The sequence below is a fragment of the Monodelphis domestica genome, chromosome 2, assembly GCF_027887165.1.
Source record: "Monodelphis domestica isolate mMonDom1 chromosome 2, mMonDom1.pri, whole genome shotgun sequence".
Classification (NCBI taxonomy): domain Eukaryota; kingdom Metazoa; phylum Chordata; class Mammalia; order Didelphimorphia; family Didelphidae; genus Monodelphis; species Monodelphis domestica.
Genome location: NC_077228.1, coordinates 232,259,224 through 232,287,120, shown reverse-complemented (window position 1 = coordinate 232,287,120; position 27,897 = coordinate 232,259,224). Strand labels below are relative to the sequence as shown.

General features: G+C 37.9%; 1 protein-coding gene and 1 long non-coding RNA gene across 3 annotated transcripts; one reads left to right on the top strand and one right to left on the bottom strand.

Annotated features, from left to right (window-relative positions):
* Window positions 1-27,747, bottom strand: LOC130457268 (uncharacterized). 2 transcript variants are annotated; one of them, XR_008916444.1, is made up of 3 exons: window positions 27,659-27,747; window positions 22,886-22,989; window positions 1-612 (listed from the first exon to the last, which is right to left on the bottom strand). It is a non-coding gene; the product is annotated as an uncharacterized LOC130457268 (long non-coding RNA). The 2 variants fall into 2 exon arrangements; XR_008916443.1 differs by lacking the exon at window positions 1-612 and adding an exon at window positions 4,243-4,958.
* LOC100030487 (ATP synthase subunit O, mitochondrial-like) lies at window positions 13,072-13,855 on the top strand. The gene has a single exon (XM_016430726.2). It carries the CDS (start codon window positions 13,127-13,129, stop codon window positions 13,766-13,768), a length of 642 nt encoding a protein of 213 aa, XP_016286212.1. The 5' UTR covers window positions 13,072-13,126; the 3' UTR covers window positions 13,769-13,855.
* Window positions 27,748-27,897: the final 150 nt, after the last annotated feature.

Sequence of the window (27,897 nt, the reverse complement as noted above, 5' to 3'; positions counted from 1 at the left end):
GGTTAAAGTAGGATTGGAATAAAAATGAAAAGGAACATAGAATCATATGATTTAATGTTACAAGGGACACTTAGAGACTATATAATTCTAACCCCCTTGTTTTACAAATTAAGAAACTGAGGCTTAGAGAGATTAACTGATTTTTCTGAATTCACAAAGTTAGGAAGTGCAAGGCAGGGATTCAAATTTGGATTTTTGGACCCCCAAACTCCTTTTCATGAGGTATACAATCTAGTAAGAGAATGAGGGATGTTGAATCTCAAACCTTACCCAATGCCTGATGTTTCTCAGAACTGTTTCCTCGATTTGTACTCCCACCTTTGTTCACACTGGACCTAACTGGCATTCAGCTTCTCACACGTGACTCCAAGAAGCTGTAGCATGCCCAGTTGTCTACACCTCAGCAAAACCCTCTCAGGTCAGTGACTTAGGAAAATGTCTATCCCAAGCAAGTGAAGACTTACCCAGCAGAATAGATGATAACAATTTGTTCCAACAGCTGAAGTTGGCTCTGTGGAATGCCTAGAGCTTGGTCAGATATCAAAGAAGCCATTATTATCCACTACATCCTGGGCAATCGACAATTGTTCTGACTTTTGTTGGACCACTGACCTTTGATGAGTTTGGAAGAGAAAAAGAGGCTGATGACTTTGTGTGAATCAGCCTCGCTAAAATCCAATTCACAAGCAAATCAAAACATCATCCCATGAGATCATTGGTCCTCTTGGAAAACAAAAGAAAAACAACAAACAACAACAACAATCCCCCTTACATGGAATGCCTGTTCTCCTCCACTACATTTATCCAATGTTTATTTCAATCTTATGCTGACAATTGCACCAAGCAGACTGGATCCTCACTCAGTAGGCTACAGCTTTGTGTTCTGAGGACAATCCTATGGGTGTCTTTTATTTTAATAACCCCAACTAGTGTGCTTTCCCATTAACAATCGATCAGTAGAAACAATTTACTTTTTAGAAAAGGCATTTATTCAATTAGTATTGTAACAGCAGTAGTTAAAAAGCAGTTCTCCCCCCCAAAATGGGGTATACTCTCCCACACAAATACAGAGTCTAGTGGGAGAGGAATGGGCATGAACTTAAAGTTTCATTGTAGTGCCACATGTGTAAGTAACATTTGTGGCCAAGGTAACTCATAACCCAGGAACAGAAATCACTATATGACTTTTCTTTCTTTGTAGAATTCTATAAAATTCATCATGGGTCAACAAAGATCTCATCTCTGAGGATTGCCATCTTTAGGAGCAGTGTGTACTCTTCTTGTCATGCATGAGATTTGAATAAACTTTAGATAAATATAATGAAGGAGTGCAGGCATTCCAGGTAAGGGGTTTGTTGTTATTAAACTCAAATAGAAAGGAGACCTAAGAGGATCCATAAGCTCCCTGCAGGCTGAATAATGACCTAGTTTTAAAATGTAATATTATCTATGGTTTATTGTATTTTTATTTATGTTGTTAAATATTTCTCAATTGTGTTTGACATTGTGAACTGTAGATTACTCCACCCTACTTAGTCTAACAAAATCAGGAATATCTACACACATACTTAAGGATTAATTATTTAGGAGGATGGCTTATGACAGACATGTGCTAGCAAATGACAAATCAGAAACAACTGACAGACCCCTGGGCTGTCCTAAGTCAAGCCTAAGATATCATTGGTACATGTGAGATGCAGGAAAGTGATGTAAAATCATCTATATATTTTGCGTCACTTCCTCTTTCCAGCTCTTTGACAGAGGAGAGGTGGCTGGCAGCAGCTTGCTAAGCATGTCAACATCTTGGCTTTGTGGCAGCTATTGTCCAGGGTTGGCAGTAAGTTTTCCTTGATACTATATTGGGAGAAGCTTAGTAGCCTAGTTCAGGTGAGGCATCTTCACTGAGCTCTCTCGGAATTTAGGCTGATTCTTTTCTCCTTTACCTTCCAAACACTATCCTCTTAGAAAAGCCTCTAATCTTCTTCAAAGACCTCATGGTGGAGGTCTTTGAACTACCCCTGGCACAGGCCAGATGGGAGAAATCCTATACCTTTTTCCTCTCTCTTCTTGATTTCTTCCCTATATATTGATTAAACCACCATATATTTCCAAACTGACTTGGCTATATTATTTGGGATATCCCCTGGCAACCAAAAAATCAAATTTAGATTAGGTCACAACCCTAAATTATCCTTACAACATTTATCCCAAGGAAAGGTTCCTATTTGGAAAGGGGAGATACTGTGTCCAGAAAGGATTGTGATATAAAAACAAAATCGTATAGTTAAACCAGTTCTTATTCAGCCTATACTAGTACCTTTGAGTTTAAAAAAAAAAAAGCTAAATCCAGGTCCTTACTTTTATTTTCTTTAAGCTCCATATTGTTTCAGTCTATTAAGTTGCTAAACTATTTCTGAGAGTAAACTGACATCTTCTGCCTAAAATCCTAAAGGTCATTGTGGACTTTGGGTCCCAATTTCATAGTATATATTCATCTGGAAAATCCAGATCAATTGAGCTTTTGCTCTTCTACTCCACTTACCTTCTCTAGGAATCATTCTTTCCTTAATTGACCCCCACCTGATTATGGCCACTCTATTCTATCCTAAAGTATTCAGTTTATACTACTATACTCTATCCTAAAGTACTTGGTTTATACTACTACAAGCCTAGCTGAGAGGGTAGCTGGGTGGTGTAGTAGATAGAGTACTGGGCCTAGAGAAAGGAAAACTCATTTTCTTGAGTTGAAATCTTGCCTCAGCTACACACTGTGTGACATTGGGCAAGTCACTTATCCCTTTTTGCCTCAGTTTTCTCATCTGTCAAATGAGCTGGAGAAGGAAATGGCAAACCAATTTAGTATCTTGGCCAAGAAAATCCCAAATGAGATCATAAAGAGTTGACATTGAAAAATGACTTGACAACACACCTAACTGAAGTGAGTAAGCAAGTCTGTCCTTTTAAATGCCTTAGTTCTATGTCTTCCATAATGTTTTTCAGTTTCTCTAGAGCGGGTACTATATCATCTACATTTCTTTTGTATTTGCCCTCTTCCCTCCACACATATATATAATGTGTCTGTTTCATAGCTCCCCTTCCACTGGATATTTAATCTACTGTTTTGGGTGAGTGACTGGGTTGCTAATGAAAAAAAGAGGGCTGATACCTTTGATAACTTTACTTCCTTCTCTTGACCCAGTGAAAGAGGAGCTGAATAATATCTAGTCACTTCCAATCTCCACTCCCTTTCTTTTTTTAAAGATATTTTATTTTACCAATTACATGTAATAACAATTTTCCACATAAGTTTTCTGTAGTTGTATAATCCAAATTGCCTCTCTCCCTCAATTCTCTCCCCCTTCCCAGAGATGGGAATTTTGATCTGGGTTATACATATATTATCATGCAAAACCCATTTCCATATAATTAATTTTTGTAAAGAATAATCATCTAATGCCAAAATAAAAACCCAAATAAACTAAAGTTAAAAATAGTATGCTTTGATCTGCATTCTGACTCCTACAGTTTTTTCTCTGGAGGGCAATAGCATTCTTTGTCATATGTTCTTCAGAATTTTCCTGGATCATTGTATTACTGAAAACAGTTAAATCTTTCATAGTAGATCATTGCATAGTATTGCTGTTACTGTATACAATGTTCTCCTAGTTCTGCTTATTTCACTCTGCATCAGTTCATGTAGATCTTTCCAGCTCTTTCTGAAATCATCCTATTCATCATTCCTTATAGCACAATAGTATTCCATCACCATCATATACCACAATTTGTTCAACCATTCCCAATTGATGGATATCCCCTTAATTTATAATTCTTTGCCACCAAAAAAAAAAAACCCTCTATAAGTATTTTTGTAGTAGGTCCTTTCTCCTTTTTTAAAAAATATAAACCTAGCATCTCCACTCCCTTTCAGTGGCCTTTTCCTCTTTCTCCTTACTATTATCGAGACTGCCCAACATGTTAAAGACTTCACTGTACAGTAGAAGGATTAGATATGGAATCAGAAGAACTGATTATAAACCCTACCTCTTTCTCTTACTACTCTTTTGATGCCATGCAAATCATTTAATCTGATAATCCAGTGGCTAGAGCACTAGAACTGGAATCAGGAGTTCCTGGAATCAGCTGAGTTCAAATCCAGTCCCAGACATTTAGCTGTCTGACCTTGGGCAAATCACTTAAGCTCTGTCTTTCTCAGCTTTCTCATCTATAATATAGGGATAACTTCTCAGAGGTGTTATAAGAATCAAATGAAAATTTTAAATATAAAATGCTACTTGAATTTTATTATTCTAATTATTATTAATACAGGGGTTTGGACTAGATAGCTTTTAAAATCCCTTTTGTTGTTATTCAATCATTTCAGTTGTCTCCAGTTCCTCATGATGCCATTTGAGATTTTATCTTAGCAAAGATATTGAAGTAATTTGCCATTTCCTACTCCAACTCATTTTTTTATTTTTAAATTTAAATTTATTTATTTGTATATAATATTTTTCCATAGTTACATGATTGATGTTTTTCCTACCCCCCCCTTCCTGCCCTGCTTCTGGAGCTGACAAGCAATTCCAGTGGGTTAAACATGTATCATTGTTCAAAACCTATTTCCATATTATTCATATTTGCAATTGAGTGATCATTTAAAGTCATCATCCCCAATCATATCCCCATTGAATTATGTGATCAATGATATGTTTTTCTTTTGCATTTCTACTCCCACAGTTCTTTCTCTGAATGTGAATGTGAATGTGAATGTGTTTCTACTCCCACAGTTCTTTCTCATAAGTCCTTCAGAAAAGTCTGTTACATTTGATTGTCCCACAGTGTTTGAGTTTCTGTGTACAGTGTTCTGGTTCTGCTCCTTTTTCTCTGCATCAATTTATGGAGGTCTTTCCAGTTCAATAGAAATCCTTCAGGTCAGGAGGTGGAGTCAAGATGGCGGCCTAGAAGGAGCAGAAGTTCAGACCTCTGAATACCCTTCCTTATCGATCACAAACCTAATGCTCCAAGGGGATTGAAAATCAAACCCAACAACAAGACAGAGCCAAGGAACCCTCCTGCTGGGTTCAATTCAAAAGGTACCCCCCCCCGAAAAGCTGGAATCCAAGAACACTCCAGTTTAAGGGGAAGGCAGAAGGAAGGTCCCAGTACACCTCCCCCCACCCACCAAGAGTGCTGAGCCTCCAGCAGCAGTGGGAACCTCTGGGTGGGCAAAGGTGCTGGTCTGGAGGGTGTACCTTGTGGGCAGGGCTATGCCAAGCTCAGAGCATAGAACACAGACAGTGGGGAAGGAGCTGGAGAGGGAGCATAGAGCTGGCAGCCTGGCCAGAGCTGTGGAGAGCCTCCATATTTTCTCCAGCCTTCCAGGAGGTTTTGGCCTCAGAGAACACCCAGACCAACCCGGCTGAACTTAATCCCATCAAAAGTCTTCAGAACTCAGGGAAGCCCAGGCTCCATACCCATCCTCATTGACAGCTGGACTTTAATCCAATCAAAAGCCTCCAGAGGACAGGGAAGCTCAAACCCCAACACCCTCCCCCACAGACTGCACCGAGAGATCTTCTGTCAAAGCTCCAAGAGAGGAGACTGACAGAAGCCCCCAAAACCAAAAAAATGAGAGGAGCAAGAGCACAGACAAATACGAGGAGCAAAGAAGGGCTGAATCTGAGCAAACAACAGAAAAAGAAGAAAGAAATTACAATAGACACCTTCTGCACAGGTAATGAGCAAAGAGCGAAAGAAACAGAGGGGGAGGGATCAACAAAGGAAAAATAAGAAATCCCAGTGAATTGGATAAAGGCTTTGGAAGAACTCAAAATGCAATTCAAAACACAATTAAGAGAGTCTGAAGACAATTGGGAAAAGAACTTAAAAACTAAGATAAGTCATCGGGAAACAGAGGCACTTGAACTAAAAGGAGAAAAGAGTATCTTGAAAGCCAAAATCAACCAGCTGGAAAATGAGGCAAAGGAGATGAAAGATGAGGCAAAGAAAATGAAAGATGAGGCAAAGGAGATGAAAGATGAGGTAAAGAGGATGAAAGATGACTTCCATAGAAAATCAGACCAGAAAGACAAGGATGACCAAAAAGCCAGGGATGAAATCCATTTTAATTTTAAGAACCAGAATACAAAAAATAGAATTAAGTGGCCTCACAAGTCAGCAGGACACTATAAAACAAAACCAAAAGAATGAAAAAATTGAGGAAAATATGAAGCATCTCACTCACAAAACAGAGGATTTAGAAAATCGTTCAAGGAGAGACAATTTTTTTTTTAAATATATTTTATTTGATCATTTCCAAGCATTATTTGTTAAAGACATAGATCATTTTCTTTTCCTCCCCCCCCCCACCCCCCATAGCCGACGCGTAAGTCCACTGGGCATTAGATGTTTTCTTGATTTGAACCCATTGCTTTGTTGATAGTATTTGCATTAGAGTGTTCATTTAGAGTCTATCCTCTGTCATGTCCCCTCAACCTCTGTATTCAGGCAGTTGCTTTTTCTCGGTGTTTCCACTCCCATAGTTTATCCTTTGCTTATGAATGGTGTTTTTTTCTCCTGGGTCCCTGCAAGTTGTTCAGGGACATTACACCACCACCAATGGAGAAGTCCATTACGTTCGATGATACCACAGTGTGTTTGTCTCTGTGTACAATGTTCTCCTGGTTCTGCTCCTCTCGCTCTGCATCACTTCCTGGAGGTTGTTCCAGTCTCCATGGAACTTCTCCACTTTATTATTCCTTTTAGCACAATAGTACTCCATCACCAACATATACCACAGTTTGTTCAGCCATTCCCCAATTGATGGGCATCCCCTCATTTTCCAGTTTTGGGCCACCACAAAGAGCGCAGCTATGAATATTTTTGTACAAGTCTTTGTGTCCATTATCTCTTTGGGGTACAGACCCAGCAGTGCTATGGCTGGGTCAAAGGGTAGATATTCTTTTGTCGCCCTTTGGGCATAGTTCAAGGAGAGACAATTTAAGAATCACTGGTCTACCAGAAGACCATAACAAAAGAAAAAGCCAGGACACAATACTACAGGAAATTATTAAAGAAAACTGCCCCAATATTCTAGAAGAAGAGGGAAAAGTGGAGATTGAAAGAATCCACAGATCATCTCCTGTACTTAATCCCCAACTGACAACACCCAGGAATAGTATAGCCAAATTCAAGAACTATCAGACCAAAGAAAAGATATTACAAGCTGCCAAGAAGAAGTCATTCAGATACCATTGAACTACAGAGAAGATGACGCAGGATCTGGCTGCATCCACACTGAAGGTCCAAAAGGCATGGAATATGATATTTTAAGAAGCAAGGGAACTAGGTCTACAACCAAGAATCAACTACCCAGCAAAACTGACTATATTCTTACAGGGGAAAGTATGGTCATTTAACAAACTAGAAGAATTCCAAGAATTTGTAAAGAAAAGACCAGACCTGAACAGAAAATTCGATGCCCAAGCACCTAATGATGATTTTTTTGATTTTGAGAATCATCAAAAGGTAATTTAAAAAAGGAAAAAAGAAAAACAAAACAAAACAAACAACACCCCCCCTTTTTAAAGAGCCTCAATAAGTTAAAATGTTATATATCCCTATAAGAAAAGAGGTCATTTGTAACTCTTAAAAACTTTTGTTATCATCTGGGCAGCTAAAAGAATTACACTTAGAGGAAACAGAGACAAACTGTATAGGATGAAAGGACAAAACATAAATAAGCATATAGATATATGCATGCATAAATACATACACATGTCTATATATGTATATATACAACTAGAGCTAAAAAAGAGGTTAATACTAAAAGAAATGGGAAAAGAAACAAATGAGGGTAAATTTATATGTCACAAATAAGCTCATGGCGGGAAGGGGGAGAACATCAATACACTGGAAGGGTAAAGAGGTTGGAGATAGGAAATACTCAATTCTTACATGCTTTGAAATTGACCCAAAGAGAGAAGAACAATCCAATCCATTGGGGAAGAGAATAGATTTGCACCCCATAGGGGAATAGAAGGATAACAAATGGACTGGTGGGGAGGGAAGCAATACAAGGGAGGGAGAGGGTGGGGGGGGTAAGTTTAGAAAGACTACAGGGAAAATAAGAGGGGAATAAGAAAGGGGGGTAGAAAAGGAAGTAAAATAAGGGTGGGAACAGGGGGGACTGATTAAAAACAAACATTGGAGTAGAAAGAAATAGTGAAAGAAGAAAAGGCAGGACCAGGAGTAGAAATCAAAATGCTGGGAAATACACAGCTAGTAATCGTAACTCTGAATGTGAATGGAATGAACTCACCCATAAAATGCAAGCGAATACCAGAATGGATTAGAATCCAAAACTCTACCATATGCTGTCTACAAGAAACACACATGAGGAAGGTAGATACACATAGGGTGAAAGTGAGAGGATGGAGCCAAATCTATTGGGCATCAAGTGATAAAAAGAAGACAGGAGTCACAATCATGATATCTGACAAAGCCAAAGTAAAAATAAATCTAGTTAAAAGAGATAGGGATGGTAATTACATCCTGATAAAAGGCAGTATAGACAATGGGGAACTATCAGTACTCAATATGTATGCACCAAATGGCATACCATCCAAATTTCTAAAGGAGGAACTAGTGGAGCTCAAAGATGAAATAGATAGAAAAACTATACTAGTGGGAGACCTGGATCTTCCTCTATCCAAACTAGATAAAACAAACCAAAAAATAAATAAGAAAGAGGTAAGAGAACTGAATGAAATCTTAGAAAAATTAGTTAGTAGACATGTGGAGAAAAATAAATAAGGACAGCCACACATGGTACATTCACAAAAATTGACCATGTATTAGGGCATAACAACATTGCAAACAAATGCAAAAGGGCAGAAATAATAAATGCAACCTTCTCAGATCACAATGAAAATAATAATTAGTAAAGCTACATGGAGAGGTAAATCAAAAATTAATTGGAAATTAAACAATACAATTCTCCAAAACCAGTTAGTTAAAGAACAAATCTTAGAAACAATTAATAACTTCATTGAAGAAAATGACAATGATGAGACATCCTTTCAAACCTATGAGATGCAGCAATTAATAACTTCATTGAAGAAAATGACAATGATGAGACATCCTTTCAAACCTATGAGATGCAGCCAAAGCAGTACTCAGGGGGAAATTTATAGCCTTGAGTTCATATATTAACAAATTAAGAAGGGCAGAGGTCAATGAATTGGGCATGCAAATTAAAAAACTAGAAAGTGAACAAATTAAAAATCCTCAGATGAAGACTAAATTAGAGAACCTAAAAATCAAAGGAGAAATTAATAAAATTGAAAGTCAAAGAACTATTGATTTAATAAATAAGACTAAAAGCTGGTACTTTGAAAAAACAAAGAAAATAGAAAAGTACTAGTCAGTCTAATAAAAAAAGGAAAGAAAAAAACAAATTGACATATCCAAGATGAAAGGGGAGACTTCACCTCTAATGAAGAGGAAATTAATGCAATCATTAAAAACTACTATGCCCAATTATATGGCAACAAATATGGCAATCTAGATGATATGGATGAATACTTACAAAAATATAAATTGCCTAGACTAAAAGATGAAGAAATAAATTACCTAAACAACCCCATATCAGAAAATGAAATTGAATAAGCCATCAAAGAAATCCCTAAGAAAAAATCCCCAGGTCCAGTTTGATTCACAAATGAATTCTATCAAACGTTCAAAGAACAACTAATCCCAATATTATACAAACTATTTGACAGAATAAGTAAAGAAGGAGTTCTACCAAATTCATTTTACGGACCAAACATGGTACTGATCCCAAAGCCAGGCAGATAAAAAATGGAGAAAGAAAACTCCAGACCAATCTCCTTAATGAATGTAGATGCAAAAATCTTAAATAGGATACTAGCAAAAAGACTCCAGCAAGTCGTCACAAGGGTGATTCACTATGACCAGGTAGGATTCATACCAGGAATGCAAGGATGGTTCAATATTAGGAAAACCATCCACATAATTGACCATATTAACAAGCAAACCTACAAAAATCACATTATTATCTCAATAGATGCAGAAAAAGCCTTTGATACAATACAACACCCATTCCTATTGAAAACACTAGAAAGTATAGGAATAGAAGGGCCGTTCCTAACAATAATAAACAGTATATATCTAAAACCATCAGCAAATATCATCTGCAATGTGGATAAACTAGAAGCCTTCCCAATAAGATCAGGAGTGAAACAAGGATGCCCATTATCACCTCTATTATTTAACATTGTACTAGAAACACTAAGCAGTAGCAATTAGAGAAGAAAAAGAAATTGAAGGTATTAAAATTGGCAATGAGAAAAAAAAATTGGCAATGAGGAGACCAAGCTGTCATTCTTTGCAGATGATATGATGATTTACTTAAAGAATCCTAGAGAATCAACCAAAAAGCTAGTCAAAACAATCAACAATTTTAGCAAAGTTGCAGGATACAAAATAAACCTGCATAAGTCATTAGCATTTCTTTATATCTCCAACCCATTTCAGCAGCAAGAATTAGAAAGAAATTCCATTTAAAGTCACCCTAGACAATATAAAATACTTAAGAATCTATCTGCCAAAACAAACACAGGAACTATATGAACACAACTACAAAACACTCTCCACACAATTAAAACTAGATCTAAACAATTGGAAAAACATTGATTGCTCATGGGTGGGATGAGCTAACATAATAAAAATGACAATCCTACCCAAATTAATTTACTTATTTAGTGCCATACCCATTGAACTACCAAAAAACTTTTTTTTAATTAGAAAAAAAACATAACAAAGTTCATTTGGAAGAACAAAAGATCAAGGATATCCAGGGAAATAATGGAAAAAATGCAAAGGAAGGAGAACTTGCAGTACCAGATCCCAAACTATACTATAAAGCAGTGGTCATAAAAAAACAACTTGGTACTGGCTAAGAGACAGAAAGGAGGATCAGTGGAATAGACTTGGGGTAAATGACCTCAGCAAGACAGTCTTTGACAAACCCAAAGACCCCAGCTTTTGGGACCAAAACCCACTATTTGATAAAAAAAACTGTTGGGAAAATTGGAAGACAGTATGGGAGAGATTAGGTTTGGATCAACACCTCACACCCTACACCAAGATAAACTCAGAATGGGTGAATGACCTGAATATAAAGAAGGAAACTATAAGCAAATTAGGCGAGCACAGAATAGTACACTTGTCAGATCTTTGGAAAAGGAAAGACTTTAAAACCAAGCAAGAGCTAGAAAAAAATCACAAAATATAAAATCAAATAATTTTGATTACATCAAATTAAAAAGGTTTTGTACAAACAAAACTAATGCATCCAAAATTAGAAGGGAAGCAAGAAATTGGGAAACATTCTTCATTACAAAAACCTCTGACAAAGGTCTAATGACTCAAATTTATAAAGAGCTAAACCAGTTGTACAAAAAATCTAGCCATTCTCCAATTGATAAATGGGCAAGGGACATGAATAGGCAATTTTCAGTTAAAGAAATCAAAACTATTAATAAGCACATGAAAAATGTTCTAAATCTCTTATAATCAGAGAAATACAAATCAAGACAACTCTGAGGTATCACCTCACACCTAGCAGATTGGCTAACATGACAGCAAAGGAAAGTAATGAATGCTGGAGGGGATGTGGCAAAGTTGGGACATTAATGCATTGGTGGTGGAGTTGTGAATTGATCTAACCATTCTGGAGGGCAATTTGGAACTATGCCCAAAGGGAGCTAAAAGACTGCCCTTTGATCCAGTCATAGCACTGCTGGGTTTGTACCCCAAAGAGATAATAAGGAAAAAGACATGTACAAAAATATTCATAGCTGCGCTCTTTGTGGTGGCAAAAAATTGGAAAATGAGGGAATGCCCTTCAATTGGAGAATGGCTGAACAAATTGTGGTATATGTTGGTGATGGAATACTATTGTGCAGAAAGGACTAATAAAGTGGAGGAATTCCATGAGGACAGAAAAACCTCCAGGAAATGATGCAGAGTGAGAGGAGCAGAACCAGGAAAACACTGTACACAGAGACTGATACACTGTGGTACAATCAAATGCAATGTACTCTCCATTAGTGGCAATGCAATGACCCTGAACAACTTGGAGGAACCTACGAGGAAAACCACTATCCACATCCAGAGGAAACACAGTGGGAGTAAAAACACTGAAGAAAAAACAGCTGCTTGAATACATGGGTTGAAGGGATATGGTTGGGGATGTAGACTCTAAATGAACATCCTAGTGTAAACAACAACATGGAAATAGGTTCTGATCAAGGACACAAGTAATACCTAATGAAATTGCTCATTGGTTGTGGGAAGAATGGGTGGAGGGGATTATTGTAACCAAGGAATAATGTTTTAAATTGACTAAATAAATTAATTCAAATGGAAAAAAGAAAGAAAAAGAAAAATCAACTTTACACAATAAATTGGAAGTGGATGAGAAAAAAAAAGAAATCCTTCAGTTCATCTCCAACTCATTTTTTACAGTTGAGGAAACTGAGGCAAATAGGTTTAAGTGACTTGCTGAAGGCCACATGGTGCCTGAGGCTGGATTAGAACTCAAGTCTTCCTAACTTCAGGCTCAGTGCTCTATCTCTTGTACTACCACTTCTAAGATCCTTACCAATCTAAAATTATGAACTTTTTTTTTCCTGAGGGATACTTTTGTTTTCAATTGACCATGAGACCAAAACTCCCTTTCCCCCAATCCTTACCAAAACAGCCCCACCCTCCAATACCTGCCAGCTCCAGCAACACCTGGCCAAACACCAGGATATCCTGTTCCTTAGCCTGTACATTTACATCTTGCATGTCTGAGTATCAGCTTGGGAATCAGCCCCCTACCACCAGAGACCAAGAATTTCCACCCTTCTCAGGGACATCCAATGAACTTAATCCGGGTAGCTCACCTAGCTCAGAGGCAACCAATAGAAGCAACACAGATTATATTATCCCTGCAACCACCTACTTCTCCTACCCTATAAGAAGTTACACCCTTCTCCACTTCCTCCTCCCTCCCTCTGTTATCCGGTTTGACCTACTGTGGCCAGAGGAAAAAAAGATGGCGGTGGCCGCTACCTCTGGGGCAGTCCAGCAGATACGCCGATTCACCACTTCAGTGGCCAGACCATTTGCCAAACTTGTCAGGCCTCCAATTCAACTGTATGGGCTAGAAGGTCGATATGCCACTGCTCTTTATTCTGCTGCATCCAAGCAGAATAAGCTGGATGCTGTTGAAAGGGAGTTAAACAGAGTAACAAAACTTCTGAAGGAACCCAAAACAGTTGCCTCTTTTATGAATCCCCATATCAAGCGTACCATTAAGATGGCAGCCCTAAATGACTTAATAGCCAAAGAAAAGTTTTCCCCCATCACAACCAACTTCATGAAATTGCTTGCTGAAAATGGCCGTTTAAACAACACCCCAGGAATTATTTCAGCATTTTCTACTATAATGAGTGTGCATCGTGGAGAAGTTCCTTGTTCAGTTACTACTGCGTCTGCTTTAGATAGCGCAACTCTTTCAGAATTAGAAGCAGTCCTGAACAGCTTCCTACGTAAAGGTCAAGTCCTGAAAATGGAAGCCAAGACTGATCCTTCAATCATGGGAGGAATGATTGTTCGTATAGGAGAGAAATATGTGGATATGTCTGCAAGAACCAAGATCCAGAAGCTAAGCAGGATTATGAGGGAAGCTGTTTAAAAGTAATGTTTTTCCACACTTCGTTGATGGAACTTCTAAAATTTGTGGAAACAATAAAGTACTTAAAATTTAAAAAAAAAAAAAAAAGAAGTTACACCCTTCTCCACTCAGGTGGAGATTCTGCAGCCGTCTTTACTGGTGTTGGACTCCCCCATTTCCCCTTGCCTCTCCTCCCATCCACCCGACAGCCACATCTACTGGCACCAGGATCCCCTCATAACACCTTTCCTCCAATAAAGCTTTGCTATATCACTTCACTCCAGTCTCATTTGTGTCTTGGGTTGGACCCCCATCAGTTGGACTATTTTATTTTGTTTTATTTTTCCCAGAATGGGAGTAGTTTGCTTAATTAAAGATATAAAGGGTTTTTTTTAAATACCACAGCTAAAGTTGGGTTTTTTGTCCAGTAGGGGAATAGCACTGGATCTTTAACTTTGGTTCTCTATTGCTTCTGTTATCTATTTTTTTGATGGTTGGGCAAGTCATCTTTGCAATTCCAAAGGTTTCAGACTTCTTATCTGTAAAATAAGAGTAATAGGGGGCAGCTAGGTAGCTCAGTGGATTGAGAGCTAGGCCTAGAGATGGGAGGTCAAATCTGGCCTCAGACACTTCCCAGCTGTGTGACCCTGGGCAAGTCACTTAATCCCCATTGCCTAGTCCTTACTGCTCTTCTGTCTTGGAGCCAATACACAGTATTGACTCCTGGATGGAAGGTAAGGATTTTAAGGGAAAAAAAAGTGCTAGACCAAATTGTTCTCTAAGATCTCTTCCACATAAAAGTTTAGCTAGCTATAACTATGCCCACCTTTGTATTTTTGGAAAAACAGATACATTATTGATAGAATGGTAACTTGATTCAACCATTCTGGAGAACAATCTGGAATCACACCCAAAGAGCCTTAAAACTATGCATACACTTTGAACCTCAAATATCACTACTAGTTCTGTATCCCAAAGAAATCAAAGAAAGAGTAAAAGGACTTATTTGTACAACAATACTTATAGCGTCATTTTTGTAGGGATAAAGAGTTAGAAACTGAGATGTTCATCAATTTGAGAATGACTGAATGAGTTGTGATATATGATTGTAATGGAATACTATTGTGCCTTAAAAATGGTGAAAAAGATAATTTTCAGAAAAACCTGAAAAGATTTATATGAAGTGATGCAAAGTGAAATGACCAAAACCAGGAGAACATTGTACACAAGAACAGCAATATTGTAAGACAATCAACTGTGAATGATTCGACTATTATCATCAATACAGGAATCCAGAACAATTCCAACGGACTCATGAAGAAAAATACTATCTATTGCCATAAAAGAAACGAAAATCTGAATGCAGATCAACGCAGATCATTTTCTACTTTATTTTCTTCCTGAGTTTTTCCTTGTATTTATTTGTCTTCTCTCACAACATGAAGAATATAGAGATTAAAAAAACTAATCATAACAACAAAGGCAGAAATGAAAAGTGAAAGGAAGAATTAATTTCTCTCCATCTCTGGATTCCAGGTCTGGCTTGTTATGTAATGTTTAAAAATAACCTAGACTTAAAGTAGGCTCCATTCTTCTATTTTGACAGGAGGATGGGGCATGTGATTCCAGGGACCACATGATGAGGCATGGGATGGTGGTCATCTAGGGCAGGAGATTCAGAAGGTGAAGTATCTTGTCCAAGGTGACAAAGGTTGTGTCAATGGCCTGGGATACAGAATGGTCAGCTGATTCTGAAGTCCTGAGTGCTTGTGGCTCCTGAGTTCTTGTAGTTTTGGTTTGCTTGGTGTTGGTCATTTCCCAGTCTTCCCAGTCTTTATATACCTTTTCTCCTAACACACATTATTTGATCCAGTGACACTATTTCTGTGCTATTTCTCAAACAAGACACTCCATCTCCTAGCTCCAGGCATTTTTACTGGCTGTTCCCCATGCTTGGAATTCTTTTCTTCTTCATCTCTACTTCCTGACTTCTTTGGTTCCCTTTAGGCCCCCTAAAATGCAACTGTTTGTAGGAAGCCTTTCTTTTGATGATTCTTCTTAATGCTAATTGCCTTCCTTCCATTGATTATCTCCAACTTATCATGACTGTATGTGTAGTTTCCCCTCTGTTGGATTATTAGGAACTTGAGAGCAGGGACTATCTTTTGCCTTTCTTCATATCCAAGTAACTCTGATGTGTGGGATTGCCAAGCTCTTTTCAGGGCTGCTCCACCCACCTTTCCCTCTTATTTTTCCCATCTTCATTTTCCCCCTGTTCATCCTTCTCTTTCTCTCCTTTCAGCTGTCCTCTGTTCACAAATAGTTTTATTTCTGCTTACTTGCCTCTTCTAGTTTCTCCTCCATTTTGCCTCTCTAGATTTATATGCCTCAATGTGGATGTTGGACTGTAAGGATAATTTAGGGTTGTTACCTAATCTAAATTAATTTGATTGCCAGAGAAAATCCCAAATAAAATAGCCAAATCAGTTTGGAAATTTATGGTGATTTTAATTAATATAGAGGGAAGGAATTAAGGAGAAGAGAGATAAAGAGGGTATAGGATTTCTCCTGTCTGGCCTGTGCCAGGGAAAGTTCAAAAACCTCCGCCACAAGGTCTTTGAAGAAGATTAGAGACTTTTCTAAGAGAATAGTGTTTGGAAGGTAAAGGAGAAAAGAATCAGTCTAAATTCCGAGAGAGTTCAGTGAAGATGCCTCACCTGAACTAGGCTACTAAGCTTCTCCCAGTATAGTGTCAAGGCAAACTCACCTCCAACCCTGGACAATAGTGCCACTATGCCAAGATGTTGACATGCTCAGCAAGCTGCTGCTAGCCACCTCTCCTCTGTCAAAGAGCTGGAGAGAGGAAGTGACACAAAATATATAGATGATTTTACATCACTTTCCTGCATCTCACATGTACCAATGGTAGCTTAAGCTTGACTTAGGACAGCCCAGGAGTCTCTCAGTTGTTTCTGATTTGTCATTTGCTAGCATATGTCTGTCATAGGCCATCTTCCTAAATAATTAATCCTTAAGTATGGGTGTAGACATTCCTGTTTTTGGTTAGACTAAGTAGGGTAGAGGAATCTAAAGTTCACAGTTCCCATCTTGTGCCAATTATGATGAGAGTAAGGTTCAATCAAACATTCAATCAACCTGCCATTCCCAGCCCTATCATCTTCCTTTCCACTGTATTGATTCTTATATGCCTTCTCATGTGAGATAATTTACTCACACCTTTCTCTCTTTTTTTCTATTCCCAGTGTATTCCTCTTTCTTACCTTGATTTGGGGGTGGTGGCATGGGGGATGGAAAACATGCCATAATATTCAACTTACTCTCTGATCTCTATCTTTATATGTTCCTATTTATTGCTCTACTAGTGATAAAGTTTTCAAGTATCTTTAATGCCTTAAGTATCTTGGGTACATCAAGTATTTTATACATATAAATATGTATGTGTGTATATATGTGTGTGTGTGTGTGTGTATCTTCAGCACTTCAGTGATCACTTAACTAATTTAACCACATTGTTTTTCTTAATTACTTCAAAGTATCTTAAATTTCTTAATTTTGTGCCATAAGTATCTTGAGTATTCTAGTTACCACTTTCCCATGCAAAGAATGTAATCAGTTTAACCCCACTGTTTTCCTCAATACCTTAAATGTATTAAGTATTTCAGGCATCTTTTGTAACATAGAAGTCTTAAGTATCCTAGTTATCACTTTCTCATGCCGAGAGGTGATTAATTTAATCCAACTGATTCCTTTGAGTTTTTTCTGTTTATATTTTTATGCTTCTATTGAGGATGAATTTGATTATTAAATTTTTTTTTAGCTCTGATTGAGGTCAGGAACGCTTAGAAGTCTTCTATTTCATTAAATGTCCAGTTCTTCCCCTGGAGAATTATGTTTAGTTTCATGCTGTAGGCGATTTTTTATTGTAAGCCTAGATTGTATTCCACATCTTATGCTCCTTTAATGTAGAAGTTGCTATGTTCTATGTAATCCTGACTATGCTTCCACAATATTTGAACTATTTTTTTCTAGCTGCTTATAGTATTTTCTCCTTGGCTTGGGGGTTTTAGAATTTGAATATGATTGTACTGGGCTTTTTAAATTTGGGATTTCTTTAAGGAAGTAATTGGTGGATTCTTTCATTTTGTATTTTCTTCTCTTGTTCAAGAACATCAGGACAGTTTTTCCTAATAATTTCTTACAATATGTTGTCCAGGTTTTTTTGTTGATCATGGCTTTCAGATAATCCACTGATTCTTAGATTATTTCTCCTGGATCTATTTTCCAGTTCAGTTGTTTTTCCAGTGAACGATTTCAGACTTTCTTGTTTATTCATTCTTTGGAATTTGTTTTATTGTTTCTTGCTGTCTTATTGGGTTATTATCTTCTATTTGTCCAATTCTAAATTTTAGAGGGTCATTTTTTGAGGTTTTGTACTTCCTTTCTTAGGAAGTTATTTTCCTGTTTGAGGTATTGTATTTCCTTTTTCAGGGAACAGTTTTCTTCAGTAAGTTTTTGTGCTAAGCTATTACTTTTTTCTATCATTTTGTTTTTTAAATTTCTCTTCTAAATCTCTTGTTATTCATTTTTCTATCCTTTTTTTTGAGCTCTTCCATGAGTTCATTTTGGGCTTGCCATCCTTTCACATTTTCCTTTAAAGCTTTACATGTTTTCATTGTTCTGTTGCTGTCTTCTTCTGAGCTTGCATTTTGATCATCTCTCTTGCTAAAGTACTTTTCTAACATTGGGCTTTTTCTCTGTCCTTTGCTCATTTGGGAGGTTATTTTTCCTTTGATTTTTTTCTATTTGCTGAAGTTTAGCTCCATTCTAGTATAGGAGGGAGTACTGTCCCACCCTTGTACTGGGCCTGGGGTTCGCTCAGCTGTTTCTATCCCAGATTGAGAATTTTGCAGAGAAAGCCTGGTTCACCTGTTGTATGGAGATATACAGCTATTCGGTTCAACTGGTCAAGATGGATTCTCAATGCTCAACCATCTTCCGTGTCTATCTTTCATCCAACTCTCATCTGTGGCTCCAAGAGACTATAGCATGCATATAGTAAAACTGTTACAGCAGACAGAGCTAAACCAGATTGAGGGTAACTGACAGGCTTCAAATTTATCAGTGAGTTAGGGGAATGTCTGTAGAGAATTGTTTGTTAATTAAGTAAAAATTCATTAGCAATGGGTAAAGGAGAATTTTCCCAAGGTGCTTTGAGAGTCAGTTAATCCAATGGACTTCACTCTTTGGGCTAACTCTGTTCTGAAAGGAAGTCCTAAGAGCCACTCAGCAAGATTGGAAAAATCTCAGTTTTTCACATCTAAAAATCATCTATCAGGTCAGACACGTGAAGATTGTTGCGTGCAATACCAGTGCAAGGCCCAGCAGGATTGCTGTGCCAGTGGAGAAAGGCTATGGAGATTCTAAGCTGTATTTTTCATCAAGACAACAAGGAAGAGAAATCTAACTTGTTCCTCTTGCTTATAAGTTTATAATTTAGGGTAGGATAGTTAGATAAGTAATTTTTGGTTTTTCAACTCTGTTTGAGGGAGAAGCTGATCCTTGAGGATCAGATTTGGTTGGATGGCTATAGTAAGATTTATTAGTTTAGGGACCTATATATTATAAGAATTTCCTTTCTACCTGTTTCCTTTTACTATCCCTTACTTTGTTTTTTTTTACCCACAATAAAAATGTTATATATATATATATATATATATATATATATATATATATATATATATATATATATATATATATATATATATATACTGGCCTGAGCCCAAATTCTTTAGACTGCTCTGAGAAGCCATCTTTCTTAACAGTCAAACCAACAGCCTGTCCACACAGGACACAATTATTGGTAATATCATACAATACCAATAATCAATGTCTATCCTAAACATGTGAAGACTTTCTTAGTGGAATAGGCAGATGAGAATAATTTATGCCAAAGGTCATGAAGACAGCTAAAGTAGGCACTATAGGGCTCCCAGAGTTTGATCTGACATTGAAGGTGACAATGACTATTCACTGTATGCCCAAGGTTACTAATAATAGAATCAGGACAAGAACTCAAGACCTTTACCTTCTAATCCATTCCCTTTTTTTGATTCAACATGTTATCTCATATCTCACTCATTTCAGCTATCCCTTCTAAAATATCCAAGACTGATAATCAACCAGTCTCTTATTGAACATTGCCATTGACATAGCATGACTCTTTCAAGAAATTCATTATATTTTTGTATATTTTTAATTGCTAGTTTTTCCTTATAACTGGCAGAAGCCTGTCTCTGTATATAGATTCTATATTCTTGTTCTACCTTCCATACAGAATGAATCTAATCCTTCTTTTGAGGGACACCTCTTTAAATATTTGAAGAGAGCTATTATGTCTCCCTCTCTTCAGTTCTTTCCATTTTCCTTTATCACCATCTAATGACCTCTTTTTTAAAACTTTTAAAATATTTTTCAATTATAATTTCTAACAATTTTTATATGACATTTTTACTTAGATTCTCTCCTTCTCTCCCTTCCTTCCCCCTCCCTGAGGCAGTAAATAGTTTCATATAGGTTATAGCAGTGTTGTCATGCAATACATATGTCTATATTCCTTGTGTCATTAAAGAAGACACATATCTCACAAACAAGAAGAAACTCATGAACAGAATAAAGTGAAAGTGTAATGTTTAAAAGGGCTGTATGAAAATAGTCATAGCTTGGCAGCAAAGGAATGTGATAAATGTTGGAGGGGATGGGACAAAATTGGGACACTAATACACTCCTGGTAGAGTTGTGAATTGGTCCAATCATTCTGGAGGCCAACTTGGAACTATGACCAAAGGACTATAAATGACTATCTACCCTTTGATCCAGCCATACCAATATTGGTTAGTATCCCAAAAGAGATAATAAGGAAAAAATACTTGTACAAAAATATTTATAGACATGCTTTCTGTGGTGGCAAAAAATTGCAAAATGAGGGAGTGTCCATTGATTGGGAAATGTCTGAACAAATTGTGGTATCTGACAGTGACCAAATACTATTGTGCTGAAAGGAATCATGAACCAGAGGAATTCCATGTGAACTAGAAAGACCTCCAGGAATTGATGCAGAGCAAAAGGAGCAGAACCAGGAGAACATTGTACACAGAGACTGATACATCGTGGCACAATCTGATGTAATAGACTTTTCTACTAACAGCGATGCAATGATCCAGGACAATTCAGAGGAATTTATGAGAAAAAAACACTATCCATATCCAGAGAAAGAACTGTGTGAACAGAAATGCAGAAGAAAAACATATGATTGAGTTAGCTCTTTCCTGTTTGTAACAATGAAGATACTTGGTTTAACAAAATCAGGAATGTCTTGGGAACTCTAAATTACTCCACCCTACTTAGACCATACTTTAGGGGAAGATAAAGTTATAATCTCCTGATTGAACAATGAAGGTACTTAGTTCTCACCTTATAGTGAAGCTAGAACTTTAAGCTAAGGCTATTTTTAGATCTTAATACAAAAAGGTGTTAAGTAACTATAAAGGTTAAATTAATCACAAAAAGGTCAAGTAACTCACAAAAGGTGAACTTAACAAAGAAGTGTTAAGTAACTCTAAAGATATAATCAAATCAAAGAAGATGAGAACTAAAAGTATGGGCAGTCCTGGAGAAAAGCCTTTGATATGATTGGTAAACATGAAAATTTAGAGGAGATCCAAGAGTGAAAGGTATATATATTTGGGATGTTTGCTCTCTCTGGCATCTTATTGGTGGTGGAGAGTTAGATGAGAGCAGCTTTGCTACAAGCTATTTGTCCAGTTTGGTGGTGAGTTTCTGGCTGAGTTTCTTCCTTTACTTTTCCAACTTTATCCCCTTAGAAGCTTCTAATCTTCTTCAGAGACCTAGAGGCAAGAATTTAAAACTCCCCCTGGCACAGGCCAGGCAGGAGGAATCCTATATCCTCTTCCCTCCTTCTCCTTAAATTCCTTCCCTCTATATTAATTAAATTACCATAAATTTCCAGACTGACTTGGGTACTTTATTTGGGATTTTCCCCGGTGACCAATTAAATCTAGGTTTTAAGTCACAATCCTAAAATTATCTTGACAATATGATTAGGGTTTTATGTTAAAATATCACTCTACTGCAAATATGAATAACATGGAAATAGGTTTTGAACAATGATACATGAAAAACCCATTGGAATTGCTTGTCAGCTCTGGGAAGGGGGAAGGGAAGAATGGTGGGAAAATCATGAATCATGTACCCATAGGAAGATATTCTAAATAAAAATTTAAAATATTCATAGGTGTATTTCTGAGGAACTTATGAGAAAGAACACTATCCACATCCAAAGAAAGAACCTTGGGAGTAGAAACACAGGAAAAACAACTGCTTGATCACATTGGTTGATGGGGATATGAATGGGGATGTACACTCTAAAAGATCACCCTAGTGCTAAGATCAATAATATGGAAATAGGTCTTGATCAATGATACATGTAAAATCCAGTGGAATTGGCTATTGGCTATGGGAGGTGTGGGAAGAGGGGAGGGAAAGAACATGAATCATGTAACCATGGACAAATTTTCTTAATCAAATAAAAATTTTAAAATAGTTGTCCTCTTTGTGATAGTAAAAAAAATGGAAAAATTAGGGGGTATCTCTTGATTGGGGAATGGCTGAACAAATTGTGATACATGATGGTGATGGAATTCTATTGTGGTATGTGAAGATTGAATTTAACTATCTCCTGATTGAATGAAGATACTTAGCTCTTTCTTTATTGTGAAGACAAAATTGTAATCTCCTGATTGTAATAATGAAGATACTTAGCTCTTCCTTTATAGTGAAGCTAGAATTGTAAGCTATAATCTATTTTTAGGTTTTAACTACAAAAAGGTGTTAAGTAACTACAAAAGGTGAACTCTTAACAAAAGAGGATTTAAGTAACCCAAAAAGATAAAATCTAACCAAAGAAGGTGAGAACTAAAGAATGGGCAGCCCTGGAGAAAAGCATCTGCTGTGATTGGTAGATGCGAAAATTTAGAGGAGATGACACAAGAGAAAAAGGTCTTTAAATAGAGGGGGAAAAGACTGGAGACAGTCAGTCACCTGGGCTTGGAGTGAAGGATCAGTCACTCGGAGCTGAAGGTAAGGCAGACATTTGGAGATTCGGAGATTCATTCAGACATTCGGGCACTGACTCGGAGAAGCAACTGGAATAGACAACCAGACTTCTTTTAGACTGTTATTGTTGGTGAGTGAAAAGCTGACTTAGTGACTCAGCCTTTCCAGAGGCGTGAAGCCTCCAGGTAAGGCCCATCTTCTTGAGACTCTCTTCCCCTGGCTGGGACTTAGAAATTATAACTGGTATAAGAAGAAGCCAGAATTTTTTTTTCTCTCTCACTCTCTCCTTAATATCTTCCTTCTATTGTAAATATTGTAAATAAACTACCATAAATTCCATTTACTTTAGTAATTCATTTTGGGATTCAGATTTAAATCCCTGGCAGCCACCTAATTTATATATTTCAGTCTCAACCACACAAAAAAAATTTAACAGGTATAAGGAATGATGAGCTGCCTGATTTCTATATGAACTGGAAAGACCATCACAAACTGATGTGGAATGAATTGAGCAGAACCTTTGTACACAGAACACTGTACACAGAAAGTGAAACATTGTGAAATGATCCAGTGTAATGGACTTTGCTACTAGTAGCAATGCAATGATCCAGGACAATTCTGAGAGACTAATGAGAAAGAATGCTATCCACATTGAAAGAAAGAACTGTGGGAGTAGAAATGCAGAAGAAAAAATATCTGACATGGGTATATGATTTGGAATTTTGGTTTTAAAAGATTATTTAAAAATTAATAATATGGAAATAGGTATCAAGTGATAACACTTGTATAACCCAGAGGAATTATTTGCCAGATCTGGGAGCAGGGAGGGAAGAGGGGCAGGGAAAGAAAATGAATCATTTAAGCATGGGAAAATATTAAAAAAATTTAAAAAAGGAATGCTTTCATCTGCAATCAGACTCCAACAGTTCCTTTTTTGGTTGTGGATAGCATTTTTCATCATGAGTCCCTGGGCATTATTTTGGAACCCTGCAGTGATGATAATAATTTGGTCCTTCACTGTTGATTATTATATATAATATTGTGTTCTCCTGGTTCTAATTACTTCACTTTGTTTCAGTTCATACAAGTCTTTCCAGGTTTCTCTGAAATCCTCCTGTTAATCTTTTCTTATAGCACAATAGTGTTCCATTGGAACAATATACCACACTTGCTCAGCCATTCCCCAATTGATAGACATCCTCTCAGTTTCCAATTCTTTGACACTATAAGAGCTGCTATAAATATTTTTGTACAAGTAGGTCCTTTTATCCTATATTTGATCTTTTTTGTGATATAGACCCTGTAAAGGTATTGATGGGTCAAAAGATACAGTTTTATCACCCAGCATGGTTCCAGATAGTTCTCCAGATGATTATATCTGTTCACAATTCCATCAATTTTCTGACATCTTCTCTAACATTTATCATTTTCCTTTTTGGTCATATTAGCTATTCTGATAAGTGTGAAGTGGTATCTCAGAGCTGTTTTAATTTGTATCTCTGCCTCCTGACTTCCCTGGCTTCCTTCAAGTCCCAGCTAAAAATCCACCTTCTCTAGGAAGTCTTTTCTGATCCCCCTTACTGTCAGTCCTTTTGAAGCAATTTTTGTGGTAGCAAAGAACTGGAAACTGAAGGGATGTTCACCATTTGGGGAATGGCTGAACAAGTTGTGGTATTTGATTGTAATGGAATACTTTGGGACTATAAGAAAATGGCAAATATAATGATAAAAAAAAAAATCTGGAAAGACTTATATTAACTGATGCAAAGTGAAGTAAGCAGGACCAGGAGAATATTGTACACAGTAACAGTAATTAATATATGGCAATTAACTGTGAATGACTTAAATATTATCAGCAATGAAAGGATCCAAGATAGCTTCAAGGGAAAAAGTTATCCATCATCATAGATGGAATTATGTAGCCTGAATGCAGATTGAAGCATACGCTTCTTCACTTTATTTTCTCCATGAACATGCATGATATGTATCTTTTTTCACAATATAAAGAACATGGAAATATATATTGTATGATAACTCATATAGAACCCATACCATATTTCAGGGAGAGGGGAGGAAAGGGAGTGAGGAAGAGAGCATAGATTGCAAAATATGAGAAAATGATTATTAAAAATTATATCAACATATAAGGGGGGGGATGCTAGTCCCTTATTTCTGTTCATTATACCTAATTATCCTGTGTGTATTTTCTTTGAATGTGGCTGTTTTCATGTTGTCTCCCTATTAGACTATAAGCCTCTGGAGAGCATATTTTTGCCTTACTTTGTATCTCTAACATGTAGCACAGTACCTGGAACATAGTTTTTACTTAATAAATGCTTATTCACTGACCATCTTTACCTTCCTCTGAAGGAACTCTAGTTTGTCAGTCTTCCATATGGGCTGACCAGGTTGGAACAGAATAGAGCTATAACTGTATATAGCTTTATGCTGAATTAACTTTTTTACAGGCATGACACACATAAGCTCTCATATTGAGTTTATAATCACCTAACAGCCTCAAAATGGTTTTTTTCTCTTTCATACAAACTGTAGTTAAGCCAGACCTTCCCTACCCTTTACTTAGTGCAATTGATTTTTCAAAAGTTGAATCTAGGACTTTACATTTATTCCTCTTAAATTTCATATTGTTTCAGCCTGCTAAGATATTTCTGAATATTGATTCTGTCATTCAAAATATTAGCTCTTCCTCTCAACTTTGTGTAAACTTCCAATTTCATAAGAATATTTTATACATCTTCATAAAAGTCTTTGAACAGAACAGCCAGTATAGAAGAGAAGGAAAAGCAGAAGACCAAGGGTCTTGGCTTTAATCCTAGAGTCCTCATTTAAAGAATCTCAGTTTCCCATTTGTAAAACCGGATAATACCTTTTTGAGAACCAAATTAGATGATGTTTGCAAATGCATGCTGCATAAATGAAGCCAGGAACAGTCTTGTGGCATTCCACATACAGGTAAAATGGTTCAACCACCCAAGACTCTCTAATCTATTATCCCACATTTTGCCAGTCTGCAGATTTCTTGAGAGATTTGGTCAAATGCTCTCCTAAAATCGGTAGACATTATGTCTCTAGTATTTCCTTAATTTATCCATTTTAGTAGCCCTATCAAGAAAGGAAAAGAGATTAGTTTGCCATCACTTGATATTAGCGAACCCATGCTAGTTCCTTAGTGATTGCCTCTTTCCTTTTGAAGTTGATTAAAGAAAAGACCTCTAATGATCCACCCTAGAATGTTGCTAAGGGTCAAAATCAAGCTTATAGACTTGTAGTTTCCAGAATATATATTTTTTCTTTTTTCGAAAATCTGGACATTAATCCCATTTTAAACTCGAAGTACACCTTTGTCTGTCCGAAAAAGCCAAATAACCAAAGCAAAGGTTTTGGTGACTTTTCATTATTATTGTCCACATTATTGCCCAGATTGTCTACTTGAGATGAAGAGTTAGACCTGGATACTGAAATATCCTGAATTTATCCCTTGCCTTGGGTCGGTGGGGTCAACTAACCTCCCCAAATTGAGGGTGTGTCCTTGGGCCTGAGGGAGAACATTCTGATGAAGATCCGAAAAGGAAGAGGAAATTTTTGCAAGCTCTGTGAGAAAGATCTTGCCTTGAAGAGCGTGTGTGTGTGTGTGTGTGTGTGTGTGTGTGTGTTTGTATGTGTGTGTGTGTATGTGAGAGAGAGAGAGAGAGAAAGAGAGAGAGAGAGAGAGAAAGAGAGAGAGAGAGAGAGGAGCGCCCGTTTTTATTCCGCCTTATAGCAAGACCACTGGGTGCTGCGTCTCCTTCCCGGGCTCAGCGGTCTCCAGGCAGTGACCTTTCTGGATACGAGGACAAAAGACTACTGGAGGGAGGAGGTTGAGAGAATATAATGGAGGAAGGCAGAGACTGCGAGAGCCACAGTGGCGTGGCGCCTTTAAGAAAGTAAGGCGGCGAACTCCAAGCTACGCCGGCTCTCTAGTCCCTGGGCCTGTGCCAGGAACCGCCGGGTGCAAAACGGGGAAGCGCCGTATAGTGATGTGCTGCCAGGCGAAGGTAAAGCAAGGCGGGTCGCGAGGCAGTAAAGCGCTGCTGCTGTTTGGCAAGCACTTCCAAGAGTGTCTCGTGTGGTCATTTTTTTTTTTTTGGCCAGAGAGGATTTTAAGGGCAGGGCAGAGGGGAATTTCTGGGATGCTCCGGAGCTCTGTGGTTCCCCGCCCTGGGCCCATATTCAGAAATATGCGGAGATCCCCGCAAAACCGAGTTTCCGCCAGGTACTGGAAGTTTCTTTGGGGGTTCCTGCCCTTCTATCCCATTCCCAGGCTTCTAGTCCTGGCGGTTGGGACGGGGGCCACCAAAGCGGAAAGCGGCCGTACAATCAAAAGGGGATTGGGGGAACGGCGGACCATTCCCCAGGGGCTGAAATGGGGGTTGGGATAGTAAAAGGAAGGGGGGGTCGCAATGGCCGCAATTGGGCACGACACAGATAGCCGTTGTCTCCTTTCTCTCCGCATTCGCCGCCGCGGCCCCCACCCTGGATTTTTCTATAAGGTAGAGTGCTCTTCTCCACTCCTACCCCTCACGCCCTCCACATTTCTCCCGGAATGGGTAGCGCGAAAAGGGAGCCGCAATTCCGCTTGAAAATATACGAAAAGATCATATGACGGCCACTTAGGGGCTAAAGCAAGGCGCACCCCTCCCCCCCTTTCCCCTGCCCCGCACCTCCCTTGAAAGGAAAAATGAATTAAGAAGGAATAACCTTGTGCCGCGAACTCAGCGATGTCTCTCTTCCTTTCCAATTCCCCTCCCCCTAACTAACCCCCCCACCAGAAAATGCAAGAAGAAATGGCGTAGAGGTGGAAAAGAGATTAGATTTCGCTTCTCTCTCATCAATTTTCTGTTTAATGTCACCGGGCCCCATTGTGGGAGAGGGAAGCACGTCACCCATGCCATAAATTTGTGGTTATGGAGCGCCTGGCCGCCTCCCCGCTCTAATGG

What these genes read in the sequence shown, in the direction of transcription:
- LOC100030487 (XM_016430726.2), top strand. Translation starts at nt 13,127, where the DNA reads ATGGCGGTGGCCGCTACCTCTGGGGCAGTCCAGCAGATACGCCGATTC.